At 36.6% G+C, this 18,904-nt stretch overlaps 1 protein-coding gene across 1 annotated transcript in view; it reads left to right on the top strand.

Moving 5' to 3' along the window:
* The window catches only part of SPEF2 (sperm flagellar 2), a 110,971-nt gene that overhangs the window by 66,359 nt on the left and 25,708 nt on the right, over positions 1-18,904 (top strand). Inside the window, exons 24-30 of the mRNA XM_070935950.1 lie at positions 2,605-2,742; positions 4,771-4,931; positions 6,546-6,723; positions 7,749-7,974; positions 9,769-9,888; positions 11,366-11,504; positions 12,668-12,897. Coding sequence (XP_070792051.1) covers positions 2,605-2,742; positions 4,771-4,931; positions 6,546-6,723; positions 7,749-7,974; positions 9,769-9,888; positions 11,366-11,504; positions 12,668-12,897 — 1,192 coding nt within the window. The remainder of the gene's footprint in view (positions 1-2,604; positions 2,743-4,770; positions 4,932-6,545; positions 6,724-7,748; positions 7,975-9,768; positions 9,889-11,365; positions 11,505-12,667; positions 12,898-18,904) is intronic.

Raw genomic sequence — 18,904 nt, 5'->3', positions numbered from 1 at the left:
TTTTTACCAATTCTCATTCCATGAAAGACAATCGGTTTATCATTCAAAGACATTCTTGCAAAAGAAAAAACTTGGGAAGAGTTTGGAAGTAGAATATGGAGCTTCTTTAAATTATAAGGTTGTGTAGGAATGGATGTGAACATACAGGTAGTCCTTGATTTAAGACCACCATTGAGCCACCAATTTTTTGTGCTAAGTGAGAACTTTGTTAAGTGAGTTTTGCCCCATCTTATGACCTTTCTTGCCACAGTTGTTAAGTAAACCACTGCAGATGGTTGCTAAGGAAATCTGGTTTCCCCATTGACTTTGCTTATCAAAAGGTTACAAAAGATGATCGCATGATACTGGAACACTGCAACCGTCATTAATCTGAGTCAGTTGCCAAGCGTCTAAATTTTGATCACATGACTCTGGGGATGCTGCAACAGTCGTAAGTGTGAAAAACGGTCATAAGTCACTTTTTTCAATGCTGTTGTAACTTCAAATGTTCACTAAATGAACTGTTGTAAATTAAGGATTAATTTCACTACCGGTAGATATCAAGGATTAAGTATTATGTTTTAAAACACAGTTTTCTGGTTTTACCTAGTGACCCCCTCCCCCACCCCAAAGGAAACTGCACAGTTCCACAGAATAAATATATTTTGGTGATGAGATTAATTAACCAATCAATGAACTCTATGGTTCATTGAATAGAGGATTATTTGTTTGCCACCAACGTACTCTTAAATCTGCCAGAGAGGTTGGTTTCCTCCATGTAAGACAGAAAACTGTACCAGGTTCTCAGTTCATGGTATCTAGCAAGAATCTAAAGATGAAAGGACTAAAAACTGGCTTATCTCTAAAAACATACGGTAAATGTGACCACTGACCACGACACCTGCTTAGGTTACTGGGAATGACAAGTTTATGGTCTCACCTATCCAAGCAGCTTGTGAGTCAGATAAAAGAGGGAAAGGAACAGCAAGTTTCTCTTAAAGAAAGCAGTGCTTAAAGCCTCATTGAGTTGAAGGCAATAATTTTCCACACTGCGGTGGAAAGTGGGAGGTTTTTTTTTAAAAAAAACAGTCTCTTTTTTAATCCATCATAAACTACTGAGATGAAAGCAGTGAAGTCATATCCTTTCCTATTTAATTGAAAAAAATAAATAGTAAAAACACGCAGTCAAACGCTGCATGCAAATGTGTAAACGGGCTAGCCATATAATAGTTTCAGTCTACCCTGAAAGTATTTCTTTTGCAAGTAAAGTATGTTTTGATATACTATAATAGAATAAATTAACATAATGTCAGTTTATGGAAATGTTTGCTTCAGTGTTGCCTTTATTTTTTTTTTCATGATTTCAATATTAAATTGTACTTTACTTTACTTTATTTTGGATTTATATACCGCCCTACTCCCGAAAGACTCAGGGCGGTGAACTAAATATAACTCATGAAAGAAAAGGTATTCAAGCATTTTTTTAGATAAGAAAACATCTATAGTTTAGTTGTGGGACAGGGTTGTTCTTGTTGTTTTGCCTAATAACTAGAATTGTTGTTGCATATTAATCAAAGTGTGATTCCCTCCAATTTGATCTATTTTACTTTTTTAAAAAGAGAGAAATGATTTAAATTGAAGCATTACCTTACAATGAGAACTAAAAGCATTAGCCGCCATCAACATACACATCATATTGTACAGCCTTGGACTGTGTAAGTTAAGAATAACAGTTTTTTTCCAGATGTTCTGCATTTCCATTTCCACAATCTCTTACTATATTGCTCTATTGGCTGCTTGAAGATCTGGAAATCAACATGTTTCTTCGCCCTGTATGATATATGGCTTTGCCATAAAACTGGTTTAAAAAACTAATAACAACCATATATAATCTGATTTCTGACCCATTAGAAATGCTTTTGATGATGAAAACTTACCTAGAAAGAATCCAATTCACATTCACAATTAACCTTTGTATCTGATGAATGTTCCATGCTTCTGTAAAGAATATCAGATCCACCTGATAATACTGGAAGCTCTTGTCTCCCACCAGCGCTCACCCACCCACCCCCGGCCAAAAATGTCCCATCTAATCCTTTATTTTTTCAGAGAGCAACAATTCTGGCAAGGAGAGACTGCAGATAGTGCAGACTCCATGAATAAAGTGTTTTGAGAAAGTGTCTTCTCCATGAAGAAGATCTGTTTTGAGATTTTGTAACAATAAGGTTTTGTATCAGTTGTTTTGATACAACTTTCTACAACAACTTTCTATATGGTTTGGTACATATAAGGCACAGGTAAATGATATTTTAGGTTCTGAGAACCACATTTGATCACTAAGTTGAATGTAAACATAAACCATTAATTTGATTAATTGATTTAATATGGTTTTTGACTATTGTCTACAAATTTTCATTCCATAAGTCACCTTTAAAATTGCATTTTGATTATAACTTTGAAGTGATCTTTAGTCACTTTAGTTATGTGTAAAAGTGGGCACTCTAGCAGCTGATATCTCCAGTGGAACTGTATTTAGCTAGTTTATTGGGGTGGGCAGGGAGGATTGGGATGAAATATTTTTGATGTTTCAGAACATTATTTGTTTTTTAAAAAAATCTTTTTTAGGATTTAAGAGATCGCTTGTGGGATATCTGTGAAAACAGGAGAGATGAAGCTGAGCAAGAACGTTGTGATATCATGAACGATGGCTGGTTGCCCGACCGAATTGGGCTTCTGATGAACCACATTTTTTCTCTTATGCAGGTCTGAAGTATGATAGAAGGAGCTTTGCATTTTCATGTGTTATGAACTTTTGGCTGAAACTAGGAATAACTAGGTTATTAGAAAAATAGCTAATATAATTAATAATTTTCTGCTGTTCAAATGTATAGGTTTCTACATTTTGTGCTATTTCTTTCTTGGAGTGTTATTAAATAACAGTTCTATAATCCAGTTGCAGTGGAACCCTCTGGCTACAGAAATAAAAGATAAATGTTCAAAACTGCATTACAGCATGGATGTCACATTCACATTGTATAGCACAATCCCTTGGGTACCAATTCACATTTCTCACTGCAATCTTTATTGGACGTTCCAAATACCTCATGAAGCCCTGGCATTTGTAAACTTTTAGATTGTTGATAGAGTCTTAGCTTTGTGTGACTGGGTAGCTTTGCCTGTCCAAACAAGAATCCACAGTGCAAGTCTGGCCATTGGTAACAGCTCCAAATCAATAACCAGTTTGGTGGTGAACTATGATAAGACACCAACACACACACACAAGCATAAACACACCACTACCAGTTTACTCTTAATTTTCTGTCCATCTTTCAAAATGTGTGAGTCTTCTTTCTGGACCACTGGACAGATACAGTTGAAAAACAACATCATAATTGCAAAGAGCTACATAGACTATTAAATTTAACCCGCTGCCTATCCCCAACAAATATCTGTCCAGTTTTTGTTTGAAGTCATCCAAAGAAGATAATCCCAATATTCACTAAGTGTATCTCAAAAGAACCAGATTCAAACACCCTGGTTCTTCATGGGCCTGATCCATACAAATGGTAATAGGAATCCCCCTTTGAGACTGAGCTCAGGGTTGACATCATTATTTGTAGGCTCATAATGGACCCTGAATGACACATATAGGAGGAATATTAGATAGAAATGCAACAAATTACCCCAAAAAAGGTTACCATGGGTAGCATTAGGATAGATAATATCATATGACTTTATCTTTATTCTGTATCTTGTTCAATCCCCAAACCCCTGGATTGGTAGAAGCTAGAGGAGATATGGTACAGATTTAAGAACTTTAAGCTGAAATTTTTGACCTGATCATTGTCCTGCTCAAATGGATTGTTATATTGTTGTGGTTTCTCTTTCTTTCTGTCTCTATTTCCCTCTTTTGAGACTGTGGCTTTGTGAATTTTCCCATGAATACATAGCACTGTTTTTACTTTTCAGTTATATTTTTAGCGGCTTTTAGTCTAATAATAAATCAAAAGCATGACAGGTGCATAAAGTTTTGTCTCAGATGTACAGAATCTAGCAAATTGTACTTGACATTTTTCTTGTTGGATTTAAGCATAATTGTAGAATGAAACTAAAGTGTTAATTGAAGAATCATTGAGTGAAATTTATCATTTAGACCCAAACTAGATGGTTTTGGACAATTACTCATATTTTTGTTCTATTCTGTAGAATCTATAGACAGACAAGACTATTATGACTTTTTTATGGTTTAGTGTTACATTCACTGTATTTTCAGCAATGCTAACCTCAAATAATTAATAATCATATCTGCTATTTACAATATATATAGTACACATTTGTTCAAACATTTGTTCAAACCTTCATGGTTAATGTTGGAGTACAATTATATTTTAAGATAAAGAGAGAGAAATGAGACATACAGATAATTAATGATGCATACAATGTTATGACTACTCTCTTAATTGTGATTTTAAAAATATGTTCAGCTTGTGTCAGGTCTGTTAGCTTAGCTACAGTATCGTAAAACTCCAATAGAAGTAATAGTATTATTTAGTGGATGCTTAATTAACATATAGTTAAAACTCATAGTGCTTTAACATTATTAATACATAGCTCAAACGTACAAAAAATTGGGTATTAGTTCCTTTGTTCAAAAACATTGGAACCCAAATTGTAAAGATGAGAAGGGACTGTTTTAAGAATAGTTTTCTAACAACAGTATAGATGTTGTAAAATTGTCTTGTATTTTCAGAGGGATGATTAATTTTTTTGCTTTCTTTGGACGTCATAAAGAATGAAATGGACCGTTTCCAAGATACCAAAAAACTTCTGAATGATTATTATAGAGCAATGGAAGGCAAAATTCCAACAGACAGCAGCTCCGAATTTACCAGAATACCCTTGATAGATCTGACGGAAAGAAGGCTATCTTCTGAAGAGTGCAAGACTAAAATGTATGATAAAAATGGGAGAACTGCAGCAATTAGTAAACAGATATATTTGTGGAATATGTGTAAATAGGAGAAAGTACATGTATGAATGTACTGCCATTATACATTCATAACTGGCATGAAACATCTGCTTTAAAAAGGTGTATATGTGTTTGAGTCAAAACATCTGTATATGAGGCCCTAGAAAACCGGGGCCAGTCAAATAACACAAAAATAGCTAAATGAGAATGGAGTGGTCTGAAACCCAAAGCAGCCTCCTTGAAGAGTGGCTGCAGGGAATATCTAACAATTGTTAGTAAGTTGTAATTTTCAGTGAGACAGGGAAAATGGTGAAATATGTGATTGGAGATATATTAATACTAATTAATAGCAATAGCACTTAAATGTATATACCACTTCACAGTGCTTTACAGCCCTCTCTGGGCGATTTACAATGTCAGCCTATTGCCCCCAACAATCTGGGTCCTCATTTTACCAACCTCGGAAGGATGGAAGGCTGAGACAACCTTGAGCGGTCAGAATCAAACTCCTGGCAGTTGGCAGAATTAGCCTGCAATACTGCATTCTAACCACTGCTCCACCATGGCTCTTACGTTTATGTTTAATAATTAAGTTAATTGTAATTAACTCATTATTTATTATTAACATAAGGGCACGGTGTCAAGTGGTTGGAACTCTGGGCAGGAGGTTGGCAAGCCCACATTCGAGACACGAGAGCTGCTGTGGGACGGGATTGAGCTGTTGTCCTTAACTCTAGTTCCTGCTGGGAACATGAAAGGAGCCCCCAACTGGACATCCCCAGGGCAACGGTGATGTTACCTTTTCAACCCGGAAGCACCTCAGTGCTTCTGACATGAATGCAAAAAAAAAATCATTAACATTAACATATTAGCTAACTTTCCATTAAATTGGATTATTAAAGCAAAATGATATGAAATAAAATTTAGTTTGCTTCTGACTCCACCCATTACATTTTGGTTAAAGCAAAAGCACTCAAGGGGACGAGCATAAAAAAATAAGGGCCACAACCTCATGATCCAAATCATACTCCTTATTTACATATGTCACATGTACATTTTACAGCATGAGAATATGTGTGGGAAAAAGGTACTGTGGTAGCAAAGTATGAGAGATGTAAATTAGGGAAAGGCATGTATTTTATGTTTTCTCTAATTAATTAACATATATACCCTATAACTGGGAATTTGCCACACCTGGCATTTCAGGGGGTGGGCAGGGGAGGAAGGGAAATACAAAATAAAGGCAATACACTTAAATAGGTATTAAACTGAATTAAAACAGCATAAAACAGTATTAAAATGAGTTTTCAAGAACTCTTCACCAAGCAAAGTGATACAAGAAACAAGAAAACCCAAAAATTAATTTATACACTAAATGTCCTATGTACAATGGGAGAACTTGCAACTTGTGATTCACTCTTGGGCACCACTGCAAGTGTAGCCAACCCAAATGTCAGCCACACTTTTGAAGCTTGTGTTATATTTTCCATTAAAATCTGTAAAACTTTGTAGAAATGTATTCAATACATTAAAAATAGAGCATCTGGGGAAGTAAGACTCAACCTGTTACTTATCTCTTTTTTCCCCTTTCTCTAAGAATCCCTACGATTGCTCACAGATCTCCTTCACCAGAAGTTAACAGAGAAAGAATCAAATTGATTCCGGTTAAGCTCAAGGACGATCTGTTTTCGGAAAGTATAATTTTTAATTTCAGCCCAGATGAGAAACTGCTCACAGAGACATGGAATTATATTACAACAACTATATCTTCCATGGTAGGTAAAGCCTTTATTTAAAGAGATGAGTCATAGATGTCTGGGGATAGAAGGGAAAAACAAAATGTGTGCATGATGATGGAACTCTGGAACCAGGTCCCCAGTTCTTTTTAGACGGTCCGCCATAACTTCATATAGTTGCTATGTCAGGATTCTGACTGACGAACCCAGATAAGGAAGCACTGTTGAGATGATCCAATCTCTTTTTGCAAAGCTTTATTGAGTACATCATTTTGGCACAGACTGAAAGCAAAACCAGCTCTACTTAATTTCCGTGGCTTTCACATAGTTAAATAATAGTTTCTTCCCTCTCCCCCCCCCTTAGTGCAGGTCATGTTGTCCAATTAGATGTCTAGATATTGTTATGGAAGACTGTTGAACTCTTTGCCGACCATCTGGTTAGATGACCTTGGTTCCCATGGGACGATTTCTTCTTGTCGCCTGGAACTGGCATGCCAAACCTAGGCTTCCCTCCCCCTGGTTCTGTGGCAAGCTGAGAAGCGAAAATGGCAGCAACAGCATAATCATGCTTTGAACTTGACACACTAAGTGAGTGGTCATTAAGCAAGGCTTAACGATAGTCTTTAAAGGTATGTGGTGGCTCAGTGGCTAAGACGCTGAGCTTGTCAATCAGAAGGTCGGCAGTTCAGGGGTTCAAATCCCTAGCACTGTGTAAGGGGGTGAGCTCCCGTTTCTTGTCCCAGCTTCTGCCAACCTAAAGTTTGAAAGCACATAAAAAATGCAAGTAGAAAAATAGGGACGACCTTAGTGGGAAGGTAGCAGCTCTCCATGTGCCTTCGGCGTGGAGTCATGCCGGCCACATGACCACGGAGACGTCTTTGGACAGCGCTGGCTCTTCGGCTTAGAAACAGAGATGAGCACCGCCCCCTAGAGTCAGGAATGACAAGCACATGTGCGGGGGACCCTTAACTAATGGTAGCCTTGCTCAAAAAGCATCTTCACCACAGTTCTACTTTAATGCTCCTAATATTTCTATTAATAAATGTTGGTATATAAAATTTCAGGTGAGTTCTGAAATTCAGTCAAAAGAAGCAGAAGAGGAGAAAGAACGGCTTCTGGAGGAAATGAAGGAAAAAGAGCGCCTCAAATCTTCGCAAACAATTCCTGGCAAAGGTGGCAAGGAAGGGAAAGGGAAAGGAGGAAAAGGCGAAAAGGAAGCAAAAGGTGGGAAAGAAGCAAAAGATGGTAAAGACAAGGACAGTAAAGATGCTAAGAAAGGAAAAAAGAAAGGTAAACAAAGTTTAGTGACATATTGTGGTCTTATTCAGAGCAGGACCAGACACATCTCATCCACGCCATCCTAAAGCTTCTCCGCATCTTCCAGATGTAATGGAAACAAAACTCCAGTATTCCTAGTTTGTACTTCCAGGGAACATTCAGAAGAGCCAGGTTGAGAAGGAACAGTCTAGTTCAGGGGTCTCCAACCTTGGCAACTTTACGACTTGTGGACTTCAACTCCCAGAGATCTGGGAGTTCGCAATTCTGGGAGTTGAAGTCCACAAGTCTTAAAGTTGCCAAGGTTGAAGACCTCTGGTCTAGTTGAGGCAACACCAAAAGATATTTTTATGGAACTTGGGAGGGAGTTTCCTCCTTTTCCCCAAAACTCAGAAAGAGTTTGGGTTAGGGTGTTTTTTTGTTTTTATTGTCCTGAAACTTACTAGGATCCCGTAGAATATTTACTCTGGGGAGGAAGGACACACAGACTGAAAACATCTGGTTGCAAATATATGCTCACAAACTTTTCAGGGAGGATGGTTGTTTTATTTGGGTTCATTGCTGCAGATCTAACTCATAGAACAACAGAGTTTAAAGGAACCTTGGAGGTCTTTTAGTCTAACCCCCTGCTCAAGCAGGAGATCATTTCAGACAAATGGCTGTCCAGTCTCTTCTTCAAATCCTCCAGTGATGGAGCTCCTTCAACATTTGAAGACAAGCTGTTCCACTGGTTGATTGTTCTCACTGTCAGGAAATTTCTCCTCCGGTAACACCAGGCAAACAACTCTTGATACATGAACAAAGCTCAGACTTTTAAAACGGTTTGTGCTTTATAAATATTGGACTGAAACTCCTTTTTCTTTGGAACTGTCAGAGGTTCTCAAAGGGTAACAAGCAAATTTGAGAAGGACTGCACTCATTCCTGCTCTGCTCAGATGGGAATGAGCTTCACAGAGCTGTTGATACTGAGCTGGGCTGTGCACAAGTTTCAGAAGGTGGCCTGGCCTTTTGAAACTTGTGCACAGCTTGGCTAAATGCTATCCAAGATGACCTGGCCAGATTCAGGGCCCTCTTGCCTAATCTTGTTTCCCCTTTCTGGTCTTGAGGCACCATTCACTTGCAATGCTCCTAATATTTTGTGGTTGAGCACAATATTTTGTGGTTGAGCACAAACACATAGAGATGATCCATAGACTCAGTGCCAGAACCTAACATAATAAGTACCCCCAGGAAAATGCCAGAAAGGTTTAAGTACACGAAATTGGACAATCACTACAGAGCAGGGCTTTGCTGGTTGGGGAAGTTACAAGTATGAAGTTACAATAGAGCTGGAAAAAGTGTCTTATGGCTGTTTTCCACAGTTTTTTTTCCACGTTCCCATGATCATGTGATCAAAATTCGGATGTGTGGCAACAGACTCATATTTATGACAGTTGCAGTGTCCCAGGGTCATGTGATCATCTTTTGTGACCTTCGGACAAGCAAAGTCAACAGGGAAGCCAGATTCACTTCACATCCCTTACTAACGTAACAACTGCAGTGATTCACTTAACTGTGGCAAGAAAGCTTGTAAAAGGGGACAAAATTCACTTAACAACTGTGTCTCACTTAGCAACATAAATGTTGGGCTCAATTGTCATAAATTGAGGACTACCCGTATTCATGGGGGGAACAAAGCATCACACAGTTTGAGAAAACCTAGATTACTTTATTAGCTGTCTGTTAATACAAAGATAATAGCTATTCAAACATTTTTACCTTCAGTTTTTTTTTTTTTGTTTTTTTTTTCAATATTACTTTTTCCTCCAGGTACACATAGTCCATCTACGACTGAAGTAATAGCTACTCCTTTATCCCCAGAAGAATTAAAGAAGCAAGAATTGAAGCTTAAAATGAAACAGGAATATTTTGCTGCACTGGAGCATGAAGGTATCATTTCTGCAAACAAAAGAGTTAAATATCTACCCGTTTAGGGCTGAGAAAATTAAATAAAACCCAAACATTTGTTTTGGATGTTGCAAAGGTGCTGTTCGAAAGGCAACTGGACTTTCTTGGGGCTTTTTCCCTTGAAAACTTTTCCCTTCTCATCTAAGAAGCTTCTTCAGTTCTTGGATGAGAAGCAAAATGTTTTCAAGGGAAAAAACCAAGAAAATCCAGTTACCTTTTGAACAGCACTTTTGGAAAAACCATAACGTGGATGATTGAGAATCTCCGTAGACATTTGTTTTGGATGTTAACTATGTTTGCTTGAACTTGTTGTAGATGTTCTGCTTAACCTTTTTTTAGGTTCAGGTGTTGGTTAACGTGGTTTGGTTTATCCATAGTTCGTTGAATAACCACAATTACTCATGTATTAGGCTTACCATATTTGTGAACTTCGCTTTTGTTTATTACTTTAATTCTCTAAGAACAGAAATAGAATAAGGCCAAATTGTTCTTTGCTAGATTGAATCCTGCACCAAAAACACTGAGGAACATTTTTTTGCAGCCAAAAGACTGGTGTAGCAGAAAAAATTTATCTGTGATATACTCATAAACCATGATTAGTTCAAAACATAGCTTCATACCGTGAAACTTAGTTTAGAATAGAATAGAATAGAATTTTATTGGCCAAGTGTGATTGGACACACAAGGAATTTGTCTTGGTGCATATGCCCTCAGTGTACATAAAAGAAAAGATATGTTTGTCAAGAATCATAAGGTACAACACTTAATGATAGTCATAGGGTACAAATAAGCAATCAAATCATATTAGGAAACAGTTAATATAAATCGTAAGGAAACAAGCAACTAAGTTACAGTCATACGCTCATTAGTGGAAAGAGATGGGTGATTTATTAACTTAATCCATTACCAAGCCATGTTCTAAGTATACACATCATTACAAGAGCCTTTTATGCAGCAATCCAACTGTGCAGATACAGGTAGTCCTCAATTGAGCCCAAAATTTCTGTTGCTAATCAAGACATTTATTAAGTGAATTTTCCCCCATTTTAAGACTTTCTTGCCATGGTTGCTAAGTGAATCACTGCAGTTCTTCAGTTAGTAACATAGTTGTGAAGTGAATCTGGCTTCCCCATTGTCTTTGCTGGTCAGAAGTTCACAAAAGGTGAGCGCATGACCCCAGGACACTGCTACCGTCATAAATATGAGTCAGTTGCCAATTATCTGAGTTTTGATCACATGAGCAGGGGATGCTGCAATGGTTGTAACAGTCATAAGTCACTTTTTTCATGCTGTTGTAACTTCAAACAATCACTAAGTGAACTGTTGTAAGTCAAGGACTACCTGTATACAGAATTAATTGCTCTGTTTCCTACATAATGCTTAATCTAATGAATACTAGACCTTCAGAAATGATGAGTGTGTTTGGATTTATGCTAACTGCAAGCCATTTTCAAAATAGCGGAAGCTGCAAAATCTCGTCTTGAGCTGTTAAAAGTTAAAGGATTAGCTTTCCTGGAGGATCTACAATCAAAGGCAGAAGAAACATACAGGAATATGGAAAAATGGCTTGGAGAAAGATTTCTGGCTGAAATGTCTAGGTAATAAATTGTTAATAAAGGAATAATATTATGTTACAATAGAGGAAATGAGGTAAAAATCTGCATTATCTGTAATACAGATAAACTACAGTTGTGTTTCTATAATTCTGAAGAGCAAATTGTGAGTAATAGTTTACATCCTGGGTGTGTATATGTAGTTAAATACTGGTTGCATGAATTATAGTTTAAAAAGTAGCATTTATTGAGAGAAATGTAACATATACTTTTTTTCTTTCTGAACAGCTGTGAATAGTTTTTTGAATGAGCCATGAAATTGTTTACTTTGATTCATTAAGCTTTCCATAAATGGCAGAAAACATCACTTTTTATTTATTCTTTCTGTGTGAAACCCCAACAAAACGAAATGAAGACAAGCTTTTGGTCTCTGTGCTTCTCTTACATTTTGGCATATCTAAAAAACTAGTTTCATGTATGCTAATCCATAGGCTGAAATGCAATCTGGAGAGAATTATTAAAGTGGGCAATCCCAAACATTTTCTATCCATAATGTATCTGGAAATGTGAAGATATCAGGACTTTGCGTCATTCCCATTGGATCTTTCTCAGTAAAATGAATATATCACTACAAAAGTTTTTCAAACATAATAAAAAAATTCACTCCAATTTCATAGGAAGTTAAATGTAGAGTAGAGTAGAGTAGAGTAGAGTAGAATAGAATAGAATAGAATAGAATAGAATAGAATAGAATAGAATAGAATAGAATAGAATAGAATAGAATAGAATAGAATAGAATAGAATAGAATAGAATAGAATAGAATAGAATAGAATACCAGAGTTGGAAGAGACCTTGGAGGTCTTCTAGTCCAACCCCCTGTTTAGACAGAACACCCTATACCATTTCAGACAAATGGTTGTCCAATCTCTTCTTAAAAACTTCCAGTGTTGGAGCATTCACAACTTCTGGAGGCAAGTTATTCAAATGACATAATGAAATTTGGGAGATTCAGCAAGAGAGGCATTTCAATAGCTATTGGTTTCACATGTTCTAGAGAGCATATTAGATATTTTAATAGCATGCCTGGAATTGAAGAATCAGACTGATTTTTCTAGGGACCAAGCCTGTAGAAAAATATTAATTGTCAATAAACTATTAATTTTAGGTTTTGCCATGTTTTTCATTTTCAAGCATATTATTGTTACAGTGTGGATAAATTAATTGGAGTTGCCCGGAATCGTATTGAAACTTCATCCAGAATTCAGTTTGAATTAGTCCTGGAAGGAATAGATTTCTATGTTAATGGTGATATAAAAGTATTTGAAGATCCTCCTCGTCCAGCTCGTCCCCCATCTGTGGAGACTGCTACAAACAGTACACTCACTATTTCACAGCTTAGTACTCTTCATAAGCAGTTTCTGCAGGTGGCACCTAAAGGTAAGAAAATACTTTTTCCATATATTTATCATAGCATATTAATGACTATTCAATATTTAAAGTGATTGAAATATTATATATGAATTATATAATATATATATAATAATAATATATAATATAATTATATATATATGAAATATTATATATATAAGGATATTTCTACAAAGGTTAAGAACAGGACAAAATGCAGATTAGTTGTTTAAAATAAAACCTTTAGATCACTTTATACATTAACAGTGCAAATCTACTTTTCTTCACTGCACTTTCCTGATGTTGTTCCTCAATACATTTTTAACATATAAATCCCTCAATAAAATGTTATTTTGACTTAGCTGTCTTTTTTAAATTCAAGTTATAGATACACACATCCTTTGCCATGTACACCCAAATGTCTGTTTAGACTCTTCAAATGTACTGTCTTCTACTCTCTTAATATTTCTACTGTCTTAATATTTAACCATATCATTTCATCCAGTATCATTCCGTCCTGACAATCCATACATTTTCTTCAAAAAAAAGGACCTGTTTAATTCAAGATTCTAAAAAGATTTCAAAGAATTGCTTATAAAAGTTAATATATTTGCTAAATTATTGTAAATAGCAGGCATTTTTCTAAAAAAAAAAATTATACAAACACACAAATGTATACTAGATAATAAAAAAGAAAAGGTTTTCATGAAGTCCATGTGATCATAGTTCATTTCTAATATCCATTCCTACAATAGGTGAAAACCTGTATAGGCGGTCCTTGCTTATTGACTATCTCATTTAGCAACCATTTGATGTTACAATAGTGTTAAGAAAAATAGTTTTGTAGCTAACCCTCACATTTATGATCGCCTCCCTCCCATTTATGACCATATCCCATGGTCATGTAATTGCTATTCAGGCACTTTGCAACAAAGTGCAATTACAGCTATCACAGCCTCCTGCAATCACATGATCATCACTTGCATACTTCTCAGTTGGCTTGTGGCAAGCAGAGTTAATGGAGAACATAGAAATAAAAAAACGTGTTTCCCCAAAAATACGACTTACTCAGACAGTAAGTCCTAGCTTGATTTTTATACGTGCGCCCAATATAAGCCCTACCCCCAAAATAAGCCCTAATTAAGACCCCGCCCACTCCAGGGTGTACAGGTAAAAATTAAGCTAGGGTGGGAATGTGGGGGGTGGAGCTGCCCTACTATTTACCTTTGGATAGTTGCAGCCAGACCTTGCACACCTCGTCCCATTTCTTCTGCTACAACTGGCTTTCCTGAAAGCCTCTGTAGCCAGTAACAGAGCTCCGGATCGATCCAGAGTTCTGTTATCGACAGCAGAGGTCTTCACAAAAGCCTTGCTGGATGAAGAAATTCCTAAAGGCCTCTGATAGCAAAAAAAGAGGCTGGGGCAGGGGTGAAATCCAGCAGGTTCTGACAGGTTCTGGAGAATGGGCAGTGGAAATTTTGAATAGTTCGGAGAACTGGCAAATACCACCTTTAACTTGTTGTTAAAATGTGCTTTTTTCATTTGGATGAAAGGAGGATGTTTCTGCAGATAACCTGTATTTAAATTCAACTGGCAGTACATAATTTTCTTCTGTGATAGCTTCATTAGAAACAGGTTGTTCTCCTATAATATCTGAATTAAAAACAAGGTTTCTATTAACATTTCTTACTTGAAGTATTTTATATATTTGCTGACAATGTGTTTCAGGAGTATATAAGTTTTTGCTGTATATATTTCTTCTCTGTTAGTAGACACATAACAGGCTGTTCATATAACTATTATGAACCTTGTAACATTATACCTTATTCACTATACCATATTTAAAAATCCTGGCATAGTATGTGTGGGTTCAACTAAGCATACTTATGAGTTGCTTCCTAACTGTAGGAAACACTCCTAAGATTTAATGGAAGCTTCAGATAACACAATGTGTTATGTCGGTTTGGATTTGTCCCCAACAGCCTCTTCTTAAAATACAAGAAAGAAATAATTTTGAACTCTTATGATTGTAAATAAGGAATAAAAACTTGTCAGTCAAAACTGCTGAAATCTAAACAGTCAACAATTCTGCTGAATATTGTTTCAGTTTATAACCTGTTTCTCCAAAAATAAGGCCCAACTGGAAAATAAGACCTAGCATGATTTTTCAGGATGCTCGTAATATAAGCCCTACCCCCAAAATAAGCCCCAGTTAAGATCCTCAGCAGACAGAGGCATTTAGTACTGTATTTCCCCCAAAATAAGACCTAACCGGAAAATAAGCCATAATGCGTCTTTTGGAGCAAAAATTAATATAAGACCCGGTCTTATTTTGAGGGAAACGCGGTATTAATTTCTAAAAAGATTAAAGATGAACATTTTATATTTTGCATAATTTTATGGGAAGACAAGATTTCAGCTTCACATATAGTTAATACAGAATTCAGCATATATCTTTGCACTAAATTTGGCTTATGCAAGAAAAAAAAAGGAATTTTTCAGATGCCTCACATTTATTGTTTTGTAACAAATACAGTAATTGAACTTCTGTAGTTTGGAATAATTAATAATTGTAGCTCAAAATAATAGTTATATTGAAATTGTATTAAAACACTATAATGTTGTTATCATAAACATTATGAAATATTTATAGCCATAGCAGCCCTGAAGCAACTTAAAAGCAAGAATGTAACTCCAGGCAAACAAAGCTCTTCAAAGAAGAGACACCAGTTTCCAAACATCTGGCTGTTGAAATACTCGTGGTTAAAATATGACAGTGACAAAGGCATTATGTACTGTGCTCTGTGTCGGAAACATAATGTAGACTTAGGGGAGAAGACACACAATTTTTGCTCTGGGACTGATGATTTTATTCTTGAATTAGTTGATGACCATCAAAACAGTGAAGCTCATGCATGGGCTTCCTGTATGGAAACAGCTAGTAGTTCTACCCCAGACTCAGATACCACTCAGCATATGTTAAAGAACGTAAGTAAAACAACCTTGGGGAAAATCGAAAACCTCTTTAGAACATGCCATGCCATTGCCAAAACTGGACGCCCCTTCACAGACCTGGACTGGATAAGTAAACTGGATGATACGAAGGGGGTGGACATTGGTTCCATTTTCAGAAATGACAAAGCAGCAAGAATCTTTATTCATTTTATCGCTGAAGTGGAAAGAAGAGCCTTGAAAGAGAAATTAGAAAAATGCAAGTTCTTCTCCCTTATTAGCGATGGCATTACGGACAGTAGAACAACAGAAGCAGCCCTTGTATATATACAGTTTGCACATCAAGGGAAAATCCACTGCCAGATTGTTGGAATTCAGTCCATGGACATGTATGATGCTTTGACAGTGAAAAATGCCATTTTAAAAACTCTACAAACCAATCTGAAAGTCAATTTGCCAACCCATGACTGGGCAAAAAAACTGGTTGGCTTTGGCAGTGATGGTAGAGATGTTATGGTAGGAGAAAATGGAGTAGCTAAACTATTGAAGGACATCCAGCCATGTATTCAGAGCATTCATTGTCTTGTTCACCGTCTTGAAATGGCCTACAAGATGGCGCTGAAGAACACTCCACTATTCAATATACTTATGGATGTATTAAAAAACTTGTACTATTTTTATCACGACTCTCCAATGAATAAGAACAACTTTAAGCTAATTTGTGATGCCCATAAAGTGACACCAGTGGTTCCTTCTCGAATTGGTGGCTCTCAATGGTTTCTTCGCTTACAGACAGCTCTTCAGATCCTTCTGAAAGGTTACCCAGCAATTGTTCTACACCTGAGTAAGGTAAATGCTTTTTGAAACTATAGGATTTGAATAACAACTGAAAAACTAGAAGTTTTCTGTCAGTGTTTTAACACCTTGTTTTTCATGTTGAGTTCCAGGTGGGAGAAGAATCAGACTCCTCAAATCAACAGAAAGCCAAAGAGCTCTTGAAGTTTCTTCTAAAAACAGACATAGTTAAATTTTCTCACTTCTTATTAGATGTCATTAATGTCCTCAACATTCTGTCTCGTGTTGCCCACAATCCAAACACTTCCATTGCAGACGTGTTTGCTACGATTCAGTCAACATTGGAGATACTTGAAATGTATCAAAAAAGGTTGGATATTAACAATTATTGCATATATTTAAGTGTGTCTGAATTGAAAAGAGAGAGTTTAATTGCTTAAATATCATGTTTCTCCTCTTAGATCAGGGCCACGAGAACGTCTGGTAGAGACAATCACATATTTTCATGGTTACCCTCTTGTGGGAGATGGAAATATTTCAGCAACCCGATTAGAATTATTAAACAGTCTCTTGAACCAGCTGCGAGATTGTTTTTGTGATGCTAGTGAAGATGTTTTGATGGCAAGCGCTATTGGAAGTTTTAAACTATGGCCAGACAAATTCAAACAAGGTACACAAAGCACCCTGCAGTGGCTAATAAATGATTCCTTTTTGAAAGATGTGGACTGCTTTAATTAATATGACTGTTCTTATAGAATTTGGTGAGACGGAAATATCTCTACTGATTCAGCATTATGAGCCTGTCCTAGAATGGGCCAAAGTGAAAGTGGATGAAATTGAAACGGAATGGAATATGCTAAAAGCAGAGCTATATAATAGGTAATAAGCATGCTGTTTTAAATCCAAGATTGTTTTATTGCTACACTAGCAAAAGGAACATGTTTAGTAATAAACATTATCTTTTCTAGATATGAAAACATCCGGAGCTTAACATGGGATTTGGTAAACAGAGATTTTTTTCATAAATATCCAAACATTTTGGCCCTTATTGATCTTCTCTTGACACTGCCAGCAAGTTCCAGTGAAGCAGCACGAGGCTTTGGTCAAATGAAACTGACAATGATGAGGCTGCGTTCAAAACTCATGTTTGAAAGCATGACGGATCTCATGGTCATTCAGCTGAATTCACCTGAGATCAAAAAATTTGATCCCCAGAAAGCTGTTCAGTTGTGGAATGTTTCTTGGCAAAGGAACAGAAAGCTACAAGCTAATCAGGAGGATCCCAGTGGGATCCCAGTTGGATTATCTCCTCGTGAGAATTCTGATTCTTCATCTGATTCCGAATGGGAAAGGGAAAGTTCGTTTGGAAGCGACTAGATGTGCAACATTATTTCTGTCTCAATTTCATGCAAAGGCATTGTTTCAACAAATAACTGTTTAGTAATCATTATCTCCTTTCTCCTCCCAAAGAAACCCACATTCCAATGAAAAGCAAAGAGTGCAGCTGTATAATTAGAGGAGATGCAACGGCCATTGTGTAGGGTTTAATGTATTTTCTAACTTTTGCATCTCAGACACAAAATATGTTTGTTGAATGCTTTAGTAGCAGCTTTGACTTTTCCACTTCATGAGACACACCACTTTCTAAAGTTGCTAACAGAACTACAAAGATATGTCAGAATGACATTAAAGGGGGAGGGGAAGAGATACCTAGGAAATGATCAGACAAGAGACTGACAATCCAGAGGAAGAAACTTAGAAGGGATCTGCCGATTGATCAAGTGGTTAAAAATGGCAGCAGGACCTTATACCTTCAGACTTGCAAGATTCTGTCAATGTAGCCTTACAACAAAGTAAAATTAGCTCAGCTAGTTGTACTTCTTGTCTAGTTTACCTGGGGAGGCCGGCAAGAACCCAACCTTCACAGGTTCATTGGATCATTTTAGATTTTCTTTATTTAGTTATTTTTTTCAAAAAAATAAGTAAACCAGTTCTAGAATTAAATTAGTTATAAGGTTGCAATCAAAACTATGTGAGACCACTATGGGAGCGTCTCTATTTTTAGATTAATGAAGGGGACTTTGTGATAATTTGGGGAATCATAAATTTGCATCAAATTGTTGATTACTACATATATTGTTGATATTTTTACTGGCAGTATAAGAGAAATCCTGCCTCTCTCACTTCCCACCTCAATTTTGTGCCTGCCTCCATCACCATCATATTGTTTTTTTTTTCCATGATTCTTAAGACCCAATAGTTTCAGCTGTGGGAATGGAATGCTTGAAGC

This window comes from Pituophis catenifer, unplaced genomic scaffold (assembly GCF_029215685.1).
Source record: "Pituophis catenifer annectens isolate HBS135680 unplaced genomic scaffold, rPitCat1.0.hap2 SCAF_2, whole genome shotgun sequence".
Lineage (NCBI taxonomy): Eukaryota > Metazoa > Chordata > Lepidosauria > Squamata > Colubridae > Pituophis > Pituophis catenifer.
Note: the sequence above shows the minus strand (reverse complement) of the source record. Positions and strands in the feature narration are given on the sequence as shown.